This window comes from Actinia tenebrosa, unplaced genomic scaffold, assembly GCF_029948245.1.
Source record: "Actinia tenebrosa isolate PJP-AT-01 unplaced genomic scaffold, QUT_ActTen_1.0 PGA_scaffold5__44_contigs__length_20552954, whole genome shotgun sequence".
NCBI lineage: Eukaryota > Metazoa > Cnidaria > Anthozoa > Actiniaria > Actiniidae > Actinia > Actinia tenebrosa.
In genome coordinates this window covers 7,036,208-7,057,220 of record NW_028292582.1, presented here as the reverse complement: position 1 = coordinate 7,057,220, position 21,013 = coordinate 7,036,208, and the positions used below count along the sequence as shown (strand labels likewise).

Genomic DNA, 21,013 nt, shown 5'->3' with positions numbered 1-21,013 from the left:
TCAAGGCGAGGTTGAACTTGATGAACAAATCAATCAAGTCCAGTCTCGACTTCAAACCATTGTTTCGCGGTCATCCAAGCGAATTCGGGAAAGGTCTATTAAAATGATAAATTTTAGCCAGAACATTTGAAAAACAATCTTCTCAAACTCGTTAATAATTCATAAGCTCAGCGACCAATGGATGGACACTTTTCGGATCACGTGGATGGGTTTTGAAACCTAATGAAAATCTATTTTTATCACTAGTGTTTGAAATATTTTCATCACTAGTGTTTAAAATAGCTCCTTCAAATCGAATTTTCATCCCCCACCTTTACTTTATAGCCAGTCCCTTCTTTCTCCTGATGCGGGATTCCTGTGTATGTTCCATCACGCATGTCTCTTAGCGCAATATTCGAAACCAAACAAACTATCAATGTAATGTACACAGTGTTCATGGAACAGACGTGAGTGGGTTTGATATGAAAAAAATCCTTGATTAGCGATGTTTGAGAAGAAGGAGCTTGTGTGCTCTTTATGCTATTCTAAATATGGAACCGGTTTTCCACAAAGAATCCCTCGTAATCTTCACTGCAAGCACACATTTTGCACTGGTAAGTAAGCTTATGTTTACACGAAGGTCAGGAAATGAGTGAAAATGAACTCGTGGCAAGTTCGCTTGTTTTGTTTTTTTGACTGTTGACAAAACTTTGTTCAGAAACTTTAAATAAGTTATTTAAGCCACATAATCTTGACTGCCATAGGAAGGAAATTAATTCTCGAAAAGTTAGAACAAAATGAAGAGTTGTTTGTTTGAATATTATTATCATAATGTATTCGGTAGTCATGAGACGCAATTAAAACTGAATAATTTATTCTTCTTGAGGTAGCTTTTCTTATGCGTTGCTAAACCTTATGTAAATATACCTTATTTTGTTTATCCAAACTGTTATTTTAATCTACATTTCTCGCTTTTGAAAGCTAGCAAATTAAAGGTTAATCTTGAATTAAGTTTTATCTTAGTCATAAGTTTTTTTTTCTTTGGCTGTTCTGTAGTAAGTCTTAATTTGTCTTGAGCAACGCTTTGATATAAAATAAAGCTGGCAATACTTCTCGATATTTCTTTGTAAAGTTTATTTAAAAACTAAAGCTTTTCATAGATTTAGACCATACTTTATTTAATAACAAGATATTTCCAAATGAACACCCAAAATCTTTGTTTTGACAACATAAGCTTAATTCTAGATATCATCCCTTGGTAAGGTAGATTAGCTTGGTTTAAAGTATTAATCCTTTATAGCATGTACCTTCCTTAATGCATCCATTCATGAACTTGGTTAATCATCAAGTGTCAGCTCAAAGTTATTAAAGGAATTTTTTAAAACAAAATTCAGAATATACCTTTTTCAAGTTCCAAATTACTGCTGTTTTCCTTGACTACAGACTCATTTACTCTGGGTTTAAGCTTCACATTAGTTACAAAAATATTCACAAATACCAAATGGAAATTTGATGGACCTTCACTGGAACACATGAATATTCTACTCAAAATCAAGGGTAAACCCTGGGCTACAGATCTAGAGAACTCGAAGCTAGAGTATTCACTATTTAGTGGATGCTACTCTTCTCGAGGCTGGCACAGTTTATGTATTTCAATGTGCTATTTATGAAAACACAAAACAAGATGTGGTGTTTGAACTAGTCCTTACATAATAACCTTTTATTATAATCTCCCAAGATGAGCTTCATAGTCCTTGGAAAGAACAATAAGTATTAAATAATAAATATAGTTAAATAAGAAAAAACATCTAGCTTTTCCATTTTCCGAGACATCTCATTATTTTCCATTTTCCAAGCCATCTCATTCATCTCTCCAATCAATAAGGTTTTCAACTCTTTGTAAAAAAGATAGTCCATAATTTCCCTGTTACTCATGAAATAAATTCTAGTGTAATAGGAAAATACTCCAGTTTCGAGTTTTCTTTGCTCAGTCTTGGTTGTGCGTCATAATATTCAGCTATTCAACCAAAGCCTGTGGCATTTTAATCAACTCGTATTGTTGTATAAATATACTGTATTACATTCCTTACTATACAATGGACTTTAATGAAAGAAAAGAACACATTTGTACACAATCGAGGCTAAGACTGAGCAGAGGTGAACTTGAAATGGGAGTATTGTTATAATACTGTTATGTTGATGGCGAAGAAGTATTGCCCCAAAACTGTGCAAAGCTTTTGAAACTTATCATTTATTGTCAGAAGTCTTAGGGTTTTGTTTTCCTTGTTTCTTTTCTTTTCTTTCTTTTTTTTTCTTTTTTTTTTTTTTGAGACCCCAGTGCTATTTAATGTCAAAAACTTGACAACAATGAAAAATAATCTTTAAAAATGAGGAAAAAATAGATTTTTTTGTACAATAATATAATTTGATCTGATCTCCTAGCTTTCACTAAATAAAGTACACCCTTGTTTGTCCCCTCTGTCTCTGTCTGTCTGTCTGTCTTTCATCTGTCAGTCTGTCAGTTGAATGTGTGTTTGTTTGTTGGTTTGTTTCTTATAGTATCAATACTAAAAGTACTTGTTTAAGAGCTGTTTTCGTATGAGTGGGAACATAAAGGTACTGACTTACCACACGTACACGGTATGACATCCCGTAACATTGAAGTGGCTTCCCATTGTCTTCCAGTCATTCATCCAATCACAGCGTGTAGCTACGGCTACGGTAGACACAGTACGGCTACTCATTGACCCCTTGCAGTACGCTGAAATACAGCTCAATTTGGAGTACATAATATAGGTTTCCAATAGTCCCATTCACAGTTCCCTGCCCATGCCTTTGGATCGAAGCGAGACGAAGGGTGAGCTTGCAGTGATAGAGACCTTTTTTTAACACCTTGGACAATTATTCACATGTCTCTATCATTGCAAGCTCACCGTTCGTCTTGCTTCGATGCAAAGGCACGGCTACCTTTCAAGATGGCGCAGGGAACTGTGAAAGGGACTATTCTCATGAGATTGAAATTCTTTTGTTTTGTCCTCAAAATTGAGCTGCTTTGACGTCACATGCAAGGGGTCTTTTTGCCGTATCATTTCCCACTCATACAATAACCGTTTAATGCTCTAAGTGTTTCACAATTGTTTACGATACTAATTCTTTCTTTGTTTTCTGTATTCTTTGTCTTTCCAGAATGTGTTACAAAAGTAAGAGATTTGCAAGGCGATGTAATAGAATGTCCAACGTGCAAGTTACGAACTCTACTGACAAATGAAGGCATCGAAGGTCTTACTAAAAACCTCGACATTCTCTCGGCTGTCTTCGAAGATGAAAAAGAACAAGAACAAACGTGTAATTTTTGTGCTACCAAGGTCTACCCACCAAAGTCAGCCAGATTCTTTTGTACTGAATGCTCTGTTTATTCCTGTGGTAGCTGTTCTGACGAGATACATTCTCAGATGGACTTCAGATCACACAGCATCTGTCTCGCCAGCGCACAGGATCGCAATACACAAGAGAGCCCTTCAAAAGATAAGAGACCATCTTCTTCAAGTCTGAGTGAGGGGCGAACATCCAACCAGCAGATTCAAAAGCGGCCGTCAAGCTCTCTATTGGACTACGGGCTTCTTCCAGGTTTGTTGAAAGATAGTCTCAAAATTGAAAATTCTGTAAGGCAGAAGCTTTATAAAAGTTAGCTTTAAAAAAAAAAAACAGTATATAATATCAATATATGATACTGAGGCTGGGTTAAACCCGGATTCCACTGGTGAGAGGCGATGCATTACCAGCACGCCCTACCCGTGCTTTCCGTGTACAACATTTTAGTTCCCACTAAATTTTCCATGATCTTCGTATGTATATTCAGTGACGCCATCTCTTCGATTCTCTGTAACCGACACAAATTCAATAAGGGGGCTTCGAAAATTAGGTTAATTCCTACGGAGGGGGGAGGGGGGCTGTGAAAAATAAGGTTTTTGAGGAGAAGTCTTATCCCCCCTCCTCTCGGCATATTAAATGAACTTTCCCTAATGCAACTGAGCAGATTTTATTTTACGATAAACAGATGAAACTAGCGGTATTAGTATGACTGTATTGCTGTACCTGTGTGCGCATGCGTTTTCTAAGAATTTTGAAGTGAGTGAGAAAATAAATGTTTGTTTTCTCCAAGATAATGTATTAACAAACACAATATGAAAGGATAAGCCTTAAGTTTCAAGCATGGACACTAAGTTTTGGCATTTTGTGAAGTCCAATTTATCAGGCATGTTTGAAAGTCAAATTTACTTATGTTTTGACTAATTTGCATACTGGTTCAGAGCATGCGCAGACGTTTTTCAGTCGTGTCCCCGTGATGGTTCTGTATCTGACAATTCTGATTGGATAAATTAAGTATTAACACGCACTGTGACGATTGGCTTAACCGATATCTATCAATTTTGTCCCTGCTGAACACGGCGTTTGTCAGGCAAGACGAATCTGTTCTAAAACGTCCAAATTACACCTGTTTCGTATTCGATGCAAACCGCTGTTTTTCAGTGAAGATACCATAAGAATCATGGATAATCAGAGATACCATTAAAAGCCCGGATCCGTGGAATATTATTCAACTTGCACATTCTTTACATTACACTTAACAAATAGACATCAGTTTTTTATGTGTCTGTCCTCTTATTGACGATGAATTGCGTTATCACATCGTCAAAAGTAGTGTGGATACGCAGTACTACTTTGACAATGTGATAACGCAATTTATCGTCCATAAGAGGACAGACACATAAAAAACTGATGTCTATTTGATTTTTTTACAACTAACAAAAACGAAAAAAACTTCTCATTTTTAGCGATCAAAAGAACCAACGGAAAGAGCGCGCGATCGTTGACGTCAGCTTTATCTAAAAATAACCAATCAGCGCGCGAGAAATTTGTAAGTTTTTGCAGACTTTTGCAATTACGTTGCTCTTAAACGAGGCTAGACCTGGTACAATTGAGTCTTGCGATACAACACGGCGGTATTTACCGAATTTGAAAAGGGACTAGCATTTGCAATTAAAATGTAGTCAAGCAGTTGCTATTCCTTGCGATCCCTTTAACCACCACCACAAAATCTAAAATCCAGTTTACGATGTCCTTACTTTCTAGTGATTCGTGATGTCCATGTTGGCTGATGCGACAAGCAAAACCTGAATGAGAAATATTTTGTTTAAGTCAACCAACATGGCGGCTATGACGTCACAAAACAGCAATGTACCATATACTAAAATAATTCAAATGACATTCGCCGAGTTTTGAGAATCAACTGGCTCGAATTTGCATTGCAGTGCATTTTTTATGGGGTGGGGGTTTAGGGGAGTATATAGATGCCATCTTGGAATTATGACCCATGAAACAGCCCCACAATGCACTGCAATGCCAACTCGACACAGTTTTTTCCTTAACCTCGGAATGACTAATGAAAGAAACGTTTGTACTACCTAAAGTTTTACGTCGGCAGGTATTTGTAGAATTGTGTCTAAGCCCTGGTTACTGTCAAGAAACATTTGGGAAAACACATTGGAAACGTGAATTGTTTTCGAAGTACTGCCGAAACATATTTTTTGATTCTTTGAAGCAAAATTTGTCGCGAGTGATACTATAGAAAGAGGTTTGCGCATGCGTGAATGTCAGCACAAAGAAGAAGAATTTGGAAGAGTTTGAGTTAGAAAATAAATGTTGCTTTTTGTCAAAGTTCGCGAGTATACTTTTGTGGGACCAAAATACTGTATTGAAAAAAAGTATGTAAAAGAAATAGCCTTAAGTTTCAAGAATGGACACTAGGTTTTGGTATTTTGTGAAGTCCAATTTATGAGGCATGTTTGAAAGTCAAATTTACATATTTTTAGGATAGCTTGAAGAAGTTTTGATTAATTTGCATACGCATTTAGAGCATGCGCAGACGTTTTTCACTCGTGTCGTCGCGAGTAGCAAGGTTTTTTGCCCACGTGTCTAAACTGGGAAACATCAAAGAAACATTTCCAGAAAAAAAGTTTCTGGAAACGTATTTCCTGGCTTAGTCATGTCTTTAATATTCAAGTAACAAAAAGAAATGTTTTATTATTCTTTATTCAGATTGTTTAAAACCTAGTCTTGTCCCAGGTGAGGGCGAACATATCCATCGACGTCACGACGAACGACACCTCATCTCAGTTTACAGATACGTAAACATCCACCACGTCATATATTATCCTAGCCATAATGCACAAACTCCTCGCATTATATACTTGATTACACACATTACGTCACCTCAACTCAGTTTACAAATACTTAAACATTCACTACATCATTATCGTACTCATCCATACACAACACCCTCGCATTATATACTTGATTACACACATTACGTCACCTCATCTCAGTCTACAGATACAGATCCACTACGTCATTATCCTACCCATCCACACACAACACCCTCGCATTGTATTCTTTATTCATACATTTATCTACATATATTTACAGCGCAAAGCGCAAAAGTATGTCCACATTTAATGTATTTGCATACTTCTATGCACAGGCTTTTGGCTGCCAAACAAGATTTTACACACCTTATTTGGTAAAACTAACCAGCTACGCATGGAAATGTGTCGGTCATACTTTTGCGCGTTGAGCTGTAAACATCGACCACATTTTCCCATCACTGGTTTCTAATCACAAAATGAAAGATACGCTTTCTACAAGTTTTTCTCCAAATTGCATTGCATCAATTCATTTTCTAAATCTTCAATACCACACTTGTTTTTCTAAACCACTCTACCTTTTCAAAAGATCTTATGTCTTAATATTCTTATAATTGTAACTTTAAGTTGGTGGCAAAGATCTGTCAGTACATTTCTTCATTAGATAGCAATCCAATCTCGTGGCATGTCAATATTTATTTGCATAATTCTTTTCTTATATTAACACTTTACATGGATTTGAATCAGTCGTTTTCACTTTTCTTTGCAGTGAGTTTTCTGGTTTTCGGCAACCGGCCGCCAAGTGTCTTCCTAAACTGATAACTCAATAATTGCACTTTCTTCCATTTCTGTTCCGTATAATTATTCTTTCCTTAGTGCTATTTGCCCTATCATTGATATAGGTGACACAATGAGGATGTGCAATGGGGGCAAATGCCTCTCTCTCTGGAGGAACTACCGACGTTAAATAGGGTTACTTTATATTGACTTTTTAACCTCTTTTTCCCCGTGTGAGGATAGTACTAAATCCCTTCAGCACTTAATGGTTCTTATCATGGCTTGTATTGATGGAACTCTTTTACTGACACGCAGATCATTTCTTTACTTCCTCTTCACGCATTCTCATTGCGTTTATTCTCCAGCTTCTTCTTTTCATCGTGCACGCGTGTAGTTTTGCAGCACGGTAATCACGAACAACATCAACAATTTATATCCATAATACTCACCATACATAGATCATAACGATAACAAAACGACTAACACTTAACACTAACAAGTCGTCCCCAAAAGGTTGTTCCAAATACACCTCTTGAAATGTATTTGACGAGCAAATTGTTTTTCAGAATGCCCTGAGCACAAGGAAAAACTGAAGTTCTACTGCCGTAGCTGTAATGCATTGTGCTGTGGATTCTGTCAGATGTACGGTTCGCACGTGGGGCACAGTTGCTTTGAAGTACACGAAGCAGAAGAACGTGAAAGAAGGATATTAGAACAACTTCAAGCAGCTGTAGACGAGCATGGAGACAAATACATCAAAGCTCGCGGTGAAGTTCAAAGAACGATTGAAGATGTGAAGCAGGGAACTATCGTGGCTAAGGATGTTGCTAGGCGGTACTATAGAGAACTCAGAGCTGCAATTGACCAAGGAGAGAAATTGCTGATGCAGGAAATATCCAAGAGAAGTGAAACAAAGCTGATGGCTTTGAATGAACAAGTCAGGTAAGGAAAAAACATGTAAAAGGTGAAATGTTATGTGAGTATTTATGGTTCACAGCAAATTTCAAGAATATGATAAAATGATTAATAATATTTATACTCATAATAAATAATAAGTCATAATTAATATTTAGATCTTATTGACCGAGCGGGAGGTCTGTACGGGATAATCTTGACCGAGGTCGGAATGAACAGACCGAGCGCAGCGAGGTCTGTACCCGACCGAGGTCAAGATTATCCCGTACAGACTGACCAAGCTCGGTTGATAAGAGTTTTATTATATGACCACTTTTCATTGAAAAGGACAAAATGTTTTCGCCGTAAAATTAATATGCGATCGGACCGGTTAATACCGGAGAATGTGTATATGCACAAAAGGGTCAAAGTTTATAACAACCGCAGTTGTATATAATATGTATGTATATAAAAATGGAATTTTAACGGTGGCATTTCCACAGAGTGGCTCTTTATCCACTGAATTCCAACTGGAATTTAGAAAATGATCATTTTGCAGAATGAGGAAAACTAGAGAACCCGGAAACAAAAACCCTCGAACACAAGAGAGTACCAGTCCTAGCCAGACGGGACTCAAACCCGGTTCTCACGCTACCCGTGCTTCCAAACATTTCAATAATACACGAAGTCTGTGGTTTTAGAGAGAAATGAGTGAATCAGATCATTTTATCTTGTATTCCCCTACAGCCAGATGATTGAAATTGCAAGCTGTGCTAAAACAGCAAGTAGGGACTGCAACAAAGCGCTTGATCTTGATTACTACGAAATGCTGACACGAAAAAGCGAGGTGGAACATGAAATACGAAAAGTCCTCCAAATGGTCTGTGAAACGTCACCTGCGGCCCAGGCAAACCTCAAATGCCAGTTCCCTAATCACGAGACACTGGTCAACAGTTTAAGGACTTGTGCTAAACTAGTAGTGCGTAAGTGGCATACTACAATTCTCAGTTAAGCTTGGCACGACAGAAGTTTTGTCACGAAGTTTTGTCGTTGAAATTTGCATGTTGTCACGGCAACATCACTGATAATCATCATGACCCAGGCTTTATGACCAAATGTTTTACATTAAGAGAGAATTCTTTTCGTATTCAAGCGATAAACGCCAAATACTATTTTCTTGAAGAAAGGCTGTTTCACAAGGCTAAAATCTTGTTATTCAGAAAGTTTAACTTGTTTGGAAGTGGAGATGACGGATGAAAGTGGAATGAATGTGTTAACCCAAAGCAAAAATTTGAATCGAAAATGAGGTTTAGGCCTTCATTTGCTTATTTACCATACATTTTCTGTAAAAAAGCCTGACAAAGCTACATTCTAACACAAATGCAACAAAACAACTTTGTACAATTGAAAATACTGCTTCAAACAAGCATTTTATCATAGTACATCAGTTTCTAACTGTTAAAAAAGGTTTTGAGTGTTAACCCAAAACGAAAATTGGGATCAAAACACATACGAAGGTCTAGTTTTTGGCTTTGACATTATTGCTTGTTATTGAAAAACATTTCCTCTTAATATGTCTTATTCACGCGGCAGCCATGTTGGATTGAACAATACATTCCACCACGCGTAGCCTCAAATTCAAGCGCCTGAGAATTAATTTATGCTGGGGAAACAAAGGTTTTTATTGTCATGAGAATAAACATGGCCGCCATGTGATAAAGGTCCATTGTCATACTTCTTTGCACGGCCTCTTTTGCTGCCAAACGAGCTGGTACACACCTTATTTGGTAAAACCAGCCAGCTTCACACCGAAATGTGTCGGTTTAACTTACGAAAGCCCGTGTATATTAGTATGCCAATACATTATCACCGGTAACAGCAGATATCGGAGTAACACTCTGTTGCCTTCAAACAACTGTTTCAAGTCGAGGCATTTGGGTCAATACAATGAAATGTATAAAAACTGACCAAATGTAACAATTGTCTGAAGGCAGTCGGAGTGTAACTCCGACCTCTGCTATTATCATACTTCTGCACTTTTGGGGGGTTGCCCCTGACAACATGAACATTTAGCCGTTAAAACTCTGACACAAAACATCTGTCGCGCCAAACTCAACTGAGAAACTGGTAGTATACTGGGTTTCGTTTGCTTTTAACTTTAATCATATCCTTTTTGTAATCACTACCAAGTCCTGCAATCAAATTGGTTCAAAGGAGTGCGATTAATTCCCAAATCGCATCCTTAGTTCCTTTTGAGCTCTTAATCGCATCTTTTTGAAAGAACCAATCACAGAACAGAATTCTTATATTCAGCCAATCAGAGAATAGAATAATTAGCATTATTTATGAATATTTAATGATTTGCTGATAAATTGTTTATTTTATACCAGGAAAAACCTGATTGATTTACTTCTTCTTCTACATTAAATTGATTATTCTGCACTCTTTATTTTGTCTCTTGTGTATGATTACAAAAAGGATATGATTAAGTGGCAATTGAACTTCGTGTCGTGCAATTTTGGATCAAAATCATACTTGTGATTAACAAATTGCACTCCCGCGCGTAATCACTCGTATGATTTTGGTCCAAATTGCACTCCACACAGTTCAATTGCCATCATTGATAGCAGATATCGGAGTTATTTCATGTGGTTTGGATGACCACGTTAATGGCGGCCCCGTCCCTGAAAGAGGACCTTTAGTTTATCATTCGAATTACTGTCAAGTGGTATCCTCTTAAAACAAAGTAGATTGATGGATTTATTTATTGTTTTTAAAGCTCCATGTCCACCAGAAAAGCTTTCCTGTTCCATTACCGAAGACAAGAATGTCCGTGTTGTGTGGAACCCACCGGATTCGAATTTCTTTTTGTATCCCGTGGTGGGATATCTACTTCAGTGCAGTACAGGTAACATTTCTTCTTTTCCCTCTTGCATGCCTGCCTACTTGCTTTCCATATAGTGTTTGCTTTCCCCCTTAAAAGGACACTTGGGGAAAGGAATTGCATTAGGGGCTCTCCATTTGACATCTAATCATCCCATTGCTAGTATTTATTGTAAACGAATGAGTTTGTATACACCTATTTCAATAAACGTTTTCATCGCCAAAGGCGATTGGAAATAGGGGATAGGCGAAAAGTGATAGGAAATAGGTCATAGTTCCAAGATTCAAGAATAACTGGAATGACTCTTCTGCATCTTATTCTCTTCAAGAACACTGACCTTAGTATTGTGATCGGCCGATTCAGTGTTCTTTGTATTCAACGAAACATTTCCATCGCCTATCGGCTTTGGCGATGACAACGTTTATTAAAATAGTGGTATATTTGTCTTTTGCGCAGGACCCAACAATTCGTTCGTAGAAATCTACAAAGGCTTTGATCACAATGTAATAGTCGACAGACTAAAGCTGCTTCCTCCTGGAGAACATGTCCAGTTTCGCTCATGCGCAATCAATACTGTGGGGCAAGGACCTTGGAGCTTCGCTTATGGAATAAAGATACCAGTCTAGCACACATACATATCGTCAGAACGTTCTTGAAGAATACAGTATTTATACAATATGAGAAGTATTTATGCTCTATGCAAGAAAGAATACATCGGTCCATTTTGTTTGTGAATTCATCACGAAGTCATAGTTAAGTAATTAAGCAAGATTAGCACAAACCTGCGCTCTACACTAACGTTTTTCAGATAATTCTTCACGTGCAATGGGCTAAAAAGTCGACAAATGAAAACCTGAAAAACTTTCAAAAAGTAGAAGAATTTGTACGAGAAAATACCCAGGGACTGCATGTTTTGGTCAATTTTTAAATGCTTCTTATTAACCCCTAATCGTTTTAAAATAAGTTTTCTTCATCATTGTGATAATTTAAACATGCTTTTTCCGGCTAGAGCAATTAGCTTTCTGTTTTACTAAATTTAAAAATACCTGTTAGAAGCTAAAACAAAAATAGGGGTTGATCAGATCAAATTGTTATATTACATCATTGTGACGATTGAGATACATCACGACCTGTTTATCAATGTGAAAGCTCCACTACAACAACCAAGGCCTCCCAGACAAATTTTCAAACAAATTAGGCAATTATGCGCGATTGAGTTTTTAAACAAAGGAATCTGTGCACGTTTTCATATTTTTCCTTTAAAGTATGCGCCTAATTCAAAAAACTTTGTCATCGCCAAAGGCGATAGGCAATAGGCGAAAAGATATAGGATATATGTCATTCCAAGATCCAAAAATAGCTGAAATGTCTTGTGTTTCTTCTTCTTCTTCTTGTCAAGAGTATGGACCTTAGTGTTGAGAATGATTCGATGTTCTTTGTATTCAACGTAACCATTTCCGTGTCGGAATGACCTATCGTCTATCGCCTTTGGCGATGACAACGTTTTTGAACTAGGTGAATATTTTAGTTTAGCATATACCGACTTGTGTACTTCCTAAGAACGCGCGCGCTCATTGGTTAATTGGAGGTGAATATTGTACGATATTCACCTCTGAATCTCAAAATATTGAGTCGGCAACAAAATGGCATCTGCCGGCAATCGTTTTGATCAGGCTCGGTGAATATGGATAATATTTACCTCGCCGCTCGAAAACTCACGTCTCGGTAAATATGTAAGAGTTAATTACCGAGAACGGAGGCAATAATCCCCGATATTCACTTCGCCTTCGGCGAATAATTGCTAATTATACGCGCGCGCGCGTGTTTGTGTTAGTGTGTGTGATCAGAAGTGAACAAGTAACATTTTAAACTCCAGAAATCATCAATTCATCTGTTATGCAGTGTTAAACTGTTGTTTGCCAATTTGATTTGAAATTTGTTCTGGTTTCCTTTGTTAATGTAGTCGCAACGTAATAGTCCACAACCAGAGATATATTCATATATTTAAAGCAAGGAGTAAAGTGATTATATATAGGTATATATTTTATATCGTTTCTTAAATTATCCAAGTTAGTTATGATCATGTGGAAGATAGTTAGGAAAGTATAATTGGAAAAAATAAACAGATATAACAATGACTGTTTTGTTATTGTTGCTATTTGAGTTGTGGTTAATGGTTTTATTATGCCGAGTTTTGTTTTTTGTTTGTGTGTGTTTTTTAGTCTTTTGTCTGTTTGTTGCTTTCTTTTTTTTTTTTCTTTCTTTTTAATTCGTGGATACTCGAAGAGTGCAAGCGTACTTATTGTGAAGGGTTTAAATATTATGCAAATGTTCACTCACATAGCAAATCCACAGGTAGCCCATGCTGTGTTTCAGTTACGATCTTACTAAGATTTTGTAATATGGATTACTTTGAAAATACTGAAATAAATGCAACGATCTTTTCAAAATATCTTTACCTGTATTTTACCTTGGTCTGTACCAAATTCCAGCCGATTTAGAGTGTTTTTTGAGCGGTTGAATCAATGAGGCAGTGCTTTAATGGTCCTCCCGATTGTATCAAACACCGCGATTTAAGAAGTACACCTTTTGCTGTTCATTAACCGCAAAGGAATATTCATTGAAGCGAAGAAGCATACGATAACGCGAACGGGCATACGATAACGCGAACGGAGTCTCAAGAGTGCGATGAAACGTTCATTAAGAAATTTAGCATTGAATTTGACAATCATGAATATGTTTGCGTGGGTTCATTAACGTTTTCAAACTTTCATTAGCGTTTTGGTGCAGACAATAAAATACAACACACATTCAATACAGCGTTTTGGACATTTAATCATGTAATCCTAAACCTAACCACTCGACCACGAAGCGAATTCACATGGATAGTTTTATTTTTTAGTCATATTTAAACGATGTATCATCAGCATGTGCACATAAATATTTATTATAGCTTAATTTATGCTATCGTAGGGTACGACTACTAGCCGATTACTCGAAATTTGAATTTGATTAGAATTCCCCTGACAATTCCCGTACACGACGATATAGCCTACCCCTAAGTAACACAGCTTTTTTTAAAAGCAAGAGTAACTATAAACTTACAGTACCATCTTTTTAAAGATTCAGCTACGAATACTTCATAATATCTCATTTATAGAACGGATTTGCTGTCTATAATTGCAGTCATTTTTTTTTTTTTTTTTTTGAGAAACTTCTCTCCCATTCCCACTTACTAAGTCTCCAACAAAGTTTATAAATACCCACCAAACCAGTATTGAATCGTGCTGTCGTCATTCGCGCTTCCTCGAGTCGCTGGGTTAAATTCAAGGCACGTTGTGCCAAAATTATTTTCACTGTTTACTGATCCACTGGTGGCATCATACTGGCAATGTCTCCCAGAACTGTCGGTGTGGAAAAAAAACACATCATTTTGCCAGAATGGCACTGTGATATCTTTTCCCTTGATACCTCGGATGTCAATGTATTCTACAGTCTTACAGACTTTAGCCCCAGTAAAACTCAAGATGTCTACACTTGAAATCTTGGCTCTCAAGTAGTCTCGATAATCGACACCATGAACAGGAAAACTTGACGTCACTCTGACATGTGTTGATTGGTCTGAAATGGATTTCATCCGACCAAAACCTAAACGATAGTTTTCCCAGTTTGGATTATTATTCTGCCTTACTTTGTCTTTGGTAAAAGAAACCGAACAGAATCCCTCGTTGTGTCTGTTCTTGTGGGCATACGAGAGGATAAGAGTCCATGCAGATCCAGGCTCTGAGCTGAGATCACACCAGACTTTGTATGTACCCCCACTCCTGTTTGTGATGTCATAGATGCCGTTCTGAGTCAGTCCACTCCGAAGGTAATCAAGACAAGACTTGGCATCCTAGAGTAGAAAACGACGGATGCCTTAATCGCTTTGCTTAGTGTTTACGCGACAATTATAAATGACAAATCCAGTCATAGCGAAAGGTCGTATATTTTCGTTATTCTTATTTTGAGTTTAAAATAGTTATTATGAAGACTCGTATTTTAGTTCTACTTTAGAATATTTTAAAGATATCGTTTTCATTCTCAACGTACAAATTTATTAAGATATTACTGTGGCGGATCCAGGACTTTAAGAGGGGGAGAGGAATGGAGGGGGGGTTCATATTTGCAAACCTCGGCACAACAATAACGTTCTCTTGCACCATCATTTTTCCCATGAGGCACATCACTGGCCTAGGGGCGCTCCTGATAAGGATAACCTATCCAACAGTCCCATTTCATATTAAATCTCATGAGTTAGTACCATACTTTTATTTATTTATTTATTTCAAAAAATATAAAAAATCCAAGGTACCAGCCGGTGTGGGGGTTCATTTGCACCCAATGAACCCCCCCTAAATCCGCTACAGTATTAGCCCTCAGTTGTTGGATTTTAGGGTTCCCTTTTATATACTACTTTGAACAAGAAACTATTGTTTATTGCTACACGTCGGGGTAACAGAAAAAATGAACCCTTTGCAATTAAAACTAAATGGTTCATGGCTAGTGATTTGGTGAAATTCCAATGGATTTGGCGGTAATGTTTTCGCCACGGCGTGCGCGCACTCTACCGTCATATCTCTGGATCCTCCCTACAAAGCTGATTGAGCTTTTATTTAGCAAATCGATGTCCCTTTTCTATGGTGTGTACTCTTATCGAACATGGAACTGGCGTCAGCATATGATCCAAACTTTGCAGTGAAACGAACGCTGCGCTTGTGGTTCCACTTGAGCTTGGATCATATGCTGACGCCATTCCATATTCGATAAGTGTACACACCATACACGACATTTACTAACACGCATTTTTTCGTCCTTTTTATTGATCAAAACAACCAAACGAAACGTGTTAAAGTAAGAAAACACGCCTATAAACCTAACATTTTTTAAACGTAAGCAAACAGCGTTTAGCGTGCGCAGTATGCGTGTGCAAAAAAACAAACGATGGGAAATGTAATCCTTAAAATATCATCCAGCGGTGCCTATGATGGTGACAAGCATGGATACCTGGAATTCCTTCTCTTAGTTAATTTTCTCTTGAAAGAAACCTAAGATGTTGTCATGCTCCAATAGGAAAGACAACGGAAATTTGTATAGGAAATCGCACGATCTCGAGTACAATTTGGAAATTAATAGACACGAGTAATGTTTTGAAAGTTCTTATAATTGCACGAGACTTTAGGCGAGTGCAATTAAAGAACTTTTAAAACATTACGAGTGTCTATTATTTCCAAATTGTACGAGAAGATCGTGTGATTTTTTGTTTGTAGTTCACTCAACAAAATTTCAGTAAAAATTCGAAGCGACGCCATTCATCTTTGTCTATTTGGCGGCCGATTTTCAGTCCATCGCGCAACTGAAATACATAAAAAAGATTAGTTCTTACGGCTTTAAAATTTTATTTGTTTTTTAAGTACAAAATGATAGAAAATTATTGATTTGACATTGTGTTGGCTTTGTTGCCATAGCGACTTAATTCGGTACTCCTCTCGACCAATCAGAGGCGAGTAATTTTGTTGAGTGTACTATAAGACAAAAATATAGATATTAAATCATAAAAAATAAATAAATAAATAAAAGAAAAGAAATAAGGTCATAACTCAAAAATATATATCTCCAATCGACCAGAGATATCAAACTCAGTGCATAATCTCTGTGAATTTGCTATCTACGATTCATTGTGTTATTCTAATTACCTCTGTTTGTGCATCATAGTAGTGGATGTACAGAGCATTGTCCTGATAAGATCCTGGGTCGGATTTTCTGGTAGCGTTGTTCAGCTCACAGACATCCTTGTCATCAGCCCCTTTTGGTTTGTAGTTGTACGACAAACACTGGGCATTGCTTGTACATAGAAAACTACAATCAACTGGTGATACCACGTGATGGCTTGATATCACGTGACCAGTAAGTACTTTCCCTAAACATTTTAGAAAGAAAAGAAAGAAGACAAAAAGAAAAGTTATTTCATTAGCAGTTATCAATTTATTTCCTTTGCTCTAAAAAATATGAGAGCACGATTTTTAGCGAGAGTTACAGCGCGATTTCCAAAAGTATGTTCAGCGATAATGTATTCGCATACTTTTATGCACGGGGTTTTGTATATAAAAGCGACACGTTTCAATGCGAAGCTGGCTGCTTTTACCAAATAAGGTAAAGTGTAAAAGCTCATTTGGCAGCAAAAACCATGTACAAATACATGAATATGTTTCGTAGTTTTTCGCGTCTTGCTGTAAATACCAGCTGTTAATCTGTGAAAAGGGTCACTGGAAGACCTTGCTCGGCACTTTCGAGCTGAAGAAGAAATGAAGAAAGGATGATGCCTCTGTGCCGTCATCCCAGTAACTAAATGGTTGCTAGTAAATACCCTCATAATTAGTATATGTAATAGGACTCCATGCTGTCCAATTAAGAAATAATTGGACGAGAAAAACTCCGAGGACTTCCAAAATTGGATGAGGTCGTAGGCCGAGTTCAATTTGGCAGTCAGAGGAATTTTTCGAGTCTAATTATTTCTTGATTGGGGAGCATGAAATCCCATTACCTATTAATTATATAGCTGCCTAATTAATCCCATATCAACAAGACCTGCATGTCCAATTAATGATGGTAATTGAACTGAGTGGAGTGCAATTTGGACCAAAATCATACGAGTGATTACAAAATTGCATGACCGCGTAGCGGGAGTGCAATTTGTTAATCACAAGTATGATTTTGGTCCAAAATTGCACGACACGAAGTTCAGTTACCACTTAATCATATCCTTTTTGTAATCATACACAAGAAAAAGACACAATAAAGAGTGCAGAATAATCAATTTAATGTAGTAGAAGAACTAAATGCGAACAAAAAAAAAAAAACCATCTAAAAACATTTTTTTTGTTGATTTTTTTGTTTTATTTTGTTGTTTAAAAAATATATTTTTTAGGATGCGATTAAGAGCTCCTAAGGATGCGATTTGGGAATTAATCGCACTCCTTTGAACCAATGAGATAGCAGGATTTGGTAATGATTACAAAAAGGATATGATTAAGAAAATAAATGGTCAGTTACATATATGGGATTAATGAGAAGCTGTATCATTAAAAATCAAACTAAACATTATATTTTGATATCTTATACTTTTATATTTTATTGTGTCAGTATTTTTTTAAAAATTTGATTCTTTTATTTTGTATTTGTTTGGTTGTTTGTTCTGGAAAGAAAATTTGCCATAAATTGACAAACTGCTCACTAGAATGTTCTAAATAAAAATGCATGTGTGCTAGTTATTTTAAAGGAAATTTTAATTAGTTGATTCATTTTGAAATCCATTTAAGGCTGCCAATAGACTTTTATTCTGGCACTTTTCCCTTGAATTTAACGTAATTAGCTTACCAAGCAATTCAAAAGTCAAAAGCTCTTACTGTGGATTTAATTTGTATGTACAGATTAGAAGTACATTTATTTGGCAGTGCATCAAAACACAGCGGACGGTAACTCTTCAAAAGTATAGCCAATCTTTAAAACTTAGGGCCCGGTTGTACGAAGCCTCTACAACGGTATCAGACGGATAAATATTATCCACTGGATCAATTTATTGGAAAACAGCATCGATTTATCCACTGGATAAGGATTTATCTGCCCGGGATAGCGCTATCCAGGCTTCGTAGAACGGGGCCCAGAATCCAGAATGATAAATTCAGCTGTTAAATGGCTTTTATAGCCTAGCGGCTGTGGACGGCCTGCGAGGGGTGTTCAAACTCACACAAACATTCAAACGGTCTTCCTTTTCTTCTAATTTCTCTTTTTATTTTGAAATAAGGAAGGACAACAAAAAGCTAATATTGCTGATAGCAACAAATAGGTCATTCAAACTACCAAAGAAACTAATATCGTTGACTTGAATTCTTAAACTTAAATTAGAGATAACTTGAATATAATATGAAAATTTCTAGCTGCTAAATAAATTTAAATGTTCTTACAGTTCTCGACGTCTTTTTGTTTTTGTTTTTTTGTTTTGTTTTTGTTTGCCCTGGTCGTAGATTTGGTTGTTAGCGTGTCGACTGAATGAAGTTGCTTTCCACTTGTTCAACGCTTTGCCTTTCTGTTACTTCAGTTATCACGTCTTTAAAGACAAGCTGTTTCGTGATCAGGGACTGAAGCATTTAAGGTATTAGGATACGAAAAATGACGAATTGCTCGAAAAAATTTTTTTAAAAATTTCATAATTTTAAACTGTTATCTTTCATATGTTTGTGAAACTTCTTGCAATTTTTGATTGGAAAAGCCAAAATTTTGAGAAAAATCGAAATCGTGACTTTATCAAGACCGGAAATGTACCGTCGCTTAATATATGCACATCTGTCATGCTACTTTGTCATCGTAAAAAGATCCTACATTGCGATCGTCCAGAACACCAGATAATTTGACAAGTGATGACAAAATGGAAGGCTCAAGATGTTTTGGCTAACACCATCGTGGCTCCCTGCAGCTTACGGCTCCAAACAAAGAAATGTGTTTTTCTCGAATCTTTTTTGCCGCTAAAACCTCAACTTCAAAAAGCTAAAAGTCCCTTGGATTTCATTCGATTTTTTTTAAATTTGGAGGGTTTATAAAGTAACTCATGATCCAAACAAGGGTGTCTCCGAAATTTGAAATTTAATTTCTTTCCAAAGTTATGACGCTTTTTACTTTAAACAACACTCCAAAAGCAATCGTCGAACTTTGATCAAAAATAGCGAGAGATAGAAAACAGATATCAAAAATCTGGGACAGCCTTTTTGAGCTTATTATCTCCTGAGTATGTTAAGCCATTTTTCGCAAACATAGCTTAAAATGTACGTGTCCGTTAACGTTTTCACTGAGGCATGGTCAAATTTCGCTTCGAGGGCAATAATGTGAACAACAATAAAAAAAATCGTATTTTGAAAATTTCTTCATAAACTATATTTACTCAGCTTTTTTGTGTTATACTATAAAGCCAGCGCGTTATTTAAGTTTGCGCGCATAGTGGTCGTAAATGTATCCTAATACCTTAAAAGCATTTTAAAAAGTCGAAGAAAATAAGTTAAGAAAATCACACTTTCTTAACTCTATTACTTAGAACACCTTAAGCCGCTCAAACTAATACACCAACCTACCTTTCTCTAATTGAAGAAGTCCTCTTTTAAACTGCTGTTGCCGAACAAATGCCACACTTTTGGTAAAAAGAAAAGAACAAATGAAGAGGAAAAAAGCTTGTTTCATTTTGGGCATCTTTCAACAACAAAAAAGCCTGTATAGTTTTGTGATGCAGTAACTATGGAAGGACGATGATAATCAAAAACTTCTCAAAAATTGAAATTCCGTCCAACAGCTGCTTGTCAATCGGGAAACAAATTCAGTATTTCCATTGGACAATATCATTATAAATTTTATTCCCTATCACACTTCTGATTGGCTAAAAGCCTTCAGCCAATCCCTGGTATCGTGCGAACTTGACATGATAATTTTTTTATCATTCGGCTTTGGCAAAAACCTGCTTGCTTGCTTGCCCCTAACAAAGCATATTTTGCTCTAAGATACTGAGCGAAAAATGTTCTCAATGATTTAGCCACCAGACCCATATTAAAATTAAAATAATAAATGAAATAAAAAATAAAATAAAATAAAATGAAATGAAATGAAATGAAATGAAATGAAATGAAATGAAATGAAATGAAATGAAATGAAATGAAATGAAATGAAATAAAATAAAACAAAACAAAACAAAAAATAAAATAAAATGTAAAGAAATGAAATGGAATGGAATGAAATGAAGTAAAATAGAGGGGAACTGAGCTTACTGACGTGAAGCTTAAATTATCAAATAGATTTTTTTTTTATCCCAAATTTCTCACGCCCTGATTGGCTGAGAGCCATTGTCGATTAGAGGCTAGACGTGCTTGTACTGACGACATCCTACACGCAATACACTTGTAAGTAAGAAACGTCGGAAAGAATGCTTTACAATATGTTTTTTATGGTCCCTTTTCTATGGCGTGCATCTTATCGAACATGGAATGGCGTCAGAATATGATCCAAATTTTGAAGTGAAACGAACGCTGCGCTCATTCTCCCACTTGAGTTTGGATCATATGTTAAGCCATTCCATGATCGATAAGAGTACACACCATAGAAAAGGGACCAGAAAGCATAATTGCTTTTTCGTTTTGGACCCGGAAGTCGTTTTCTATACGCGATGTGACGTCCCATACACCTCCCACATGTTCTAAGC

General features: G+C 36.6%; 2 protein-coding genes across 3 annotated transcripts; one reads left to right on the top strand and one right to left on the bottom strand.

Moving 5' to 3' along the window:
• Nucleotides 1–301: 301 nt before the first annotated feature.
• On the top strand, nt 302–12,895 carry LOC116296692 (E3 ubiquitin-protein ligase TRIM56). Of its 2 annotated transcripts, XM_089037770.1 has the most exons (7): nt 302–593; nt 3,166–3,606; nt 6,079–6,105; nt 7,526–7,901; nt 8,601–8,836; nt 10,633–10,761; nt 11,194–12,895. In XM_089037770.1, the coding sequence occupies exons 1-7, from the start codon at nt 485–487 to the stop codon at nt 11,361–11,363; spliced, it is 1,488 nt and encodes a 495-aa protein (XP_088893896.1). In that variant the 5' UTR covers nt 302–484; the 3' UTR covers nt 11,364–12,895. The 2 variants fall into 2 exon arrangements, with proteins under 2 accessions (XP_088893896.1, XP_088893897.1); XM_089037771.1 differs by lacking the exon at nt 6,079–6,105 and having other exon boundaries at nt 303–593.
• A 652-nt stretch (nt 12,896–13,547) lies between these two features.
• LOC116296679 (uncharacterized) lies at nt 13,548–20,135 on the bottom strand. The gene is made up of 3 exons (XM_031704735.2): nt 19,899–20,135; nt 16,473–16,696; nt 13,548–14,632 (listed from the first exon to the last, which is right to left on the bottom strand). Exons 1-3 carry the CDS (start codon nt 20,011–20,013, stop codon nt 13,991–13,993), a joined length of 981 nt encoding a protein of 326 aa, XP_031560595.1. The 5' UTR covers nt 20,014–20,135; the 3' UTR covers nt 13,548–13,990.
• Between the last annotated feature and the right edge of the window lie 878 nt (nt 20,136–21,013).

Bases quoted from the DNA above. Each gene is read 5' to 3' on its own strand.
- LOC116296692 (XM_089037770.1), top strand. From the start codon at position 485: ATGTTTGAGAAGAAGGAGCTTGTGTGCTCTTTATGCTATTCTAAATAT. The intron at 3,607-6,078 runs GTTTGTTGAAAG...TTCTTTATTCAG, and splicing joins GGACTACGGGCTTCTTCCAG to ATTGTTTAAAACCTAGTCTT. The intron at 7,902-8,600 runs GTAAGGAAAAAA...ATTCCCCTACAG, and splicing joins GCTTTGAATGAACAAGTCAG to CCAGATGATTGAAATTGCAA.
- LOC116296679 (XM_031704735.2), bottom strand. From the start codon at position 20,013: ATGCCCAAAATGAAACAAGCTTTTTTCCTCTTCATTTGTTCTTTTCTT. The intron at 16,697-19,898 runs GTAGGTTGGTGT...TAAAATGTTTAG, and splicing joins ACTTCTTCAATTAGAGAAAG to GGAAAGTACTTACTGGTCAC. The intron at 14,633-16,472 runs GTAATTAGAATA...TTTCTACTCTAG, and splicing joins ACTATGATGCACAAACAGAG to GATGCCAAGTCTTGTCTTGA.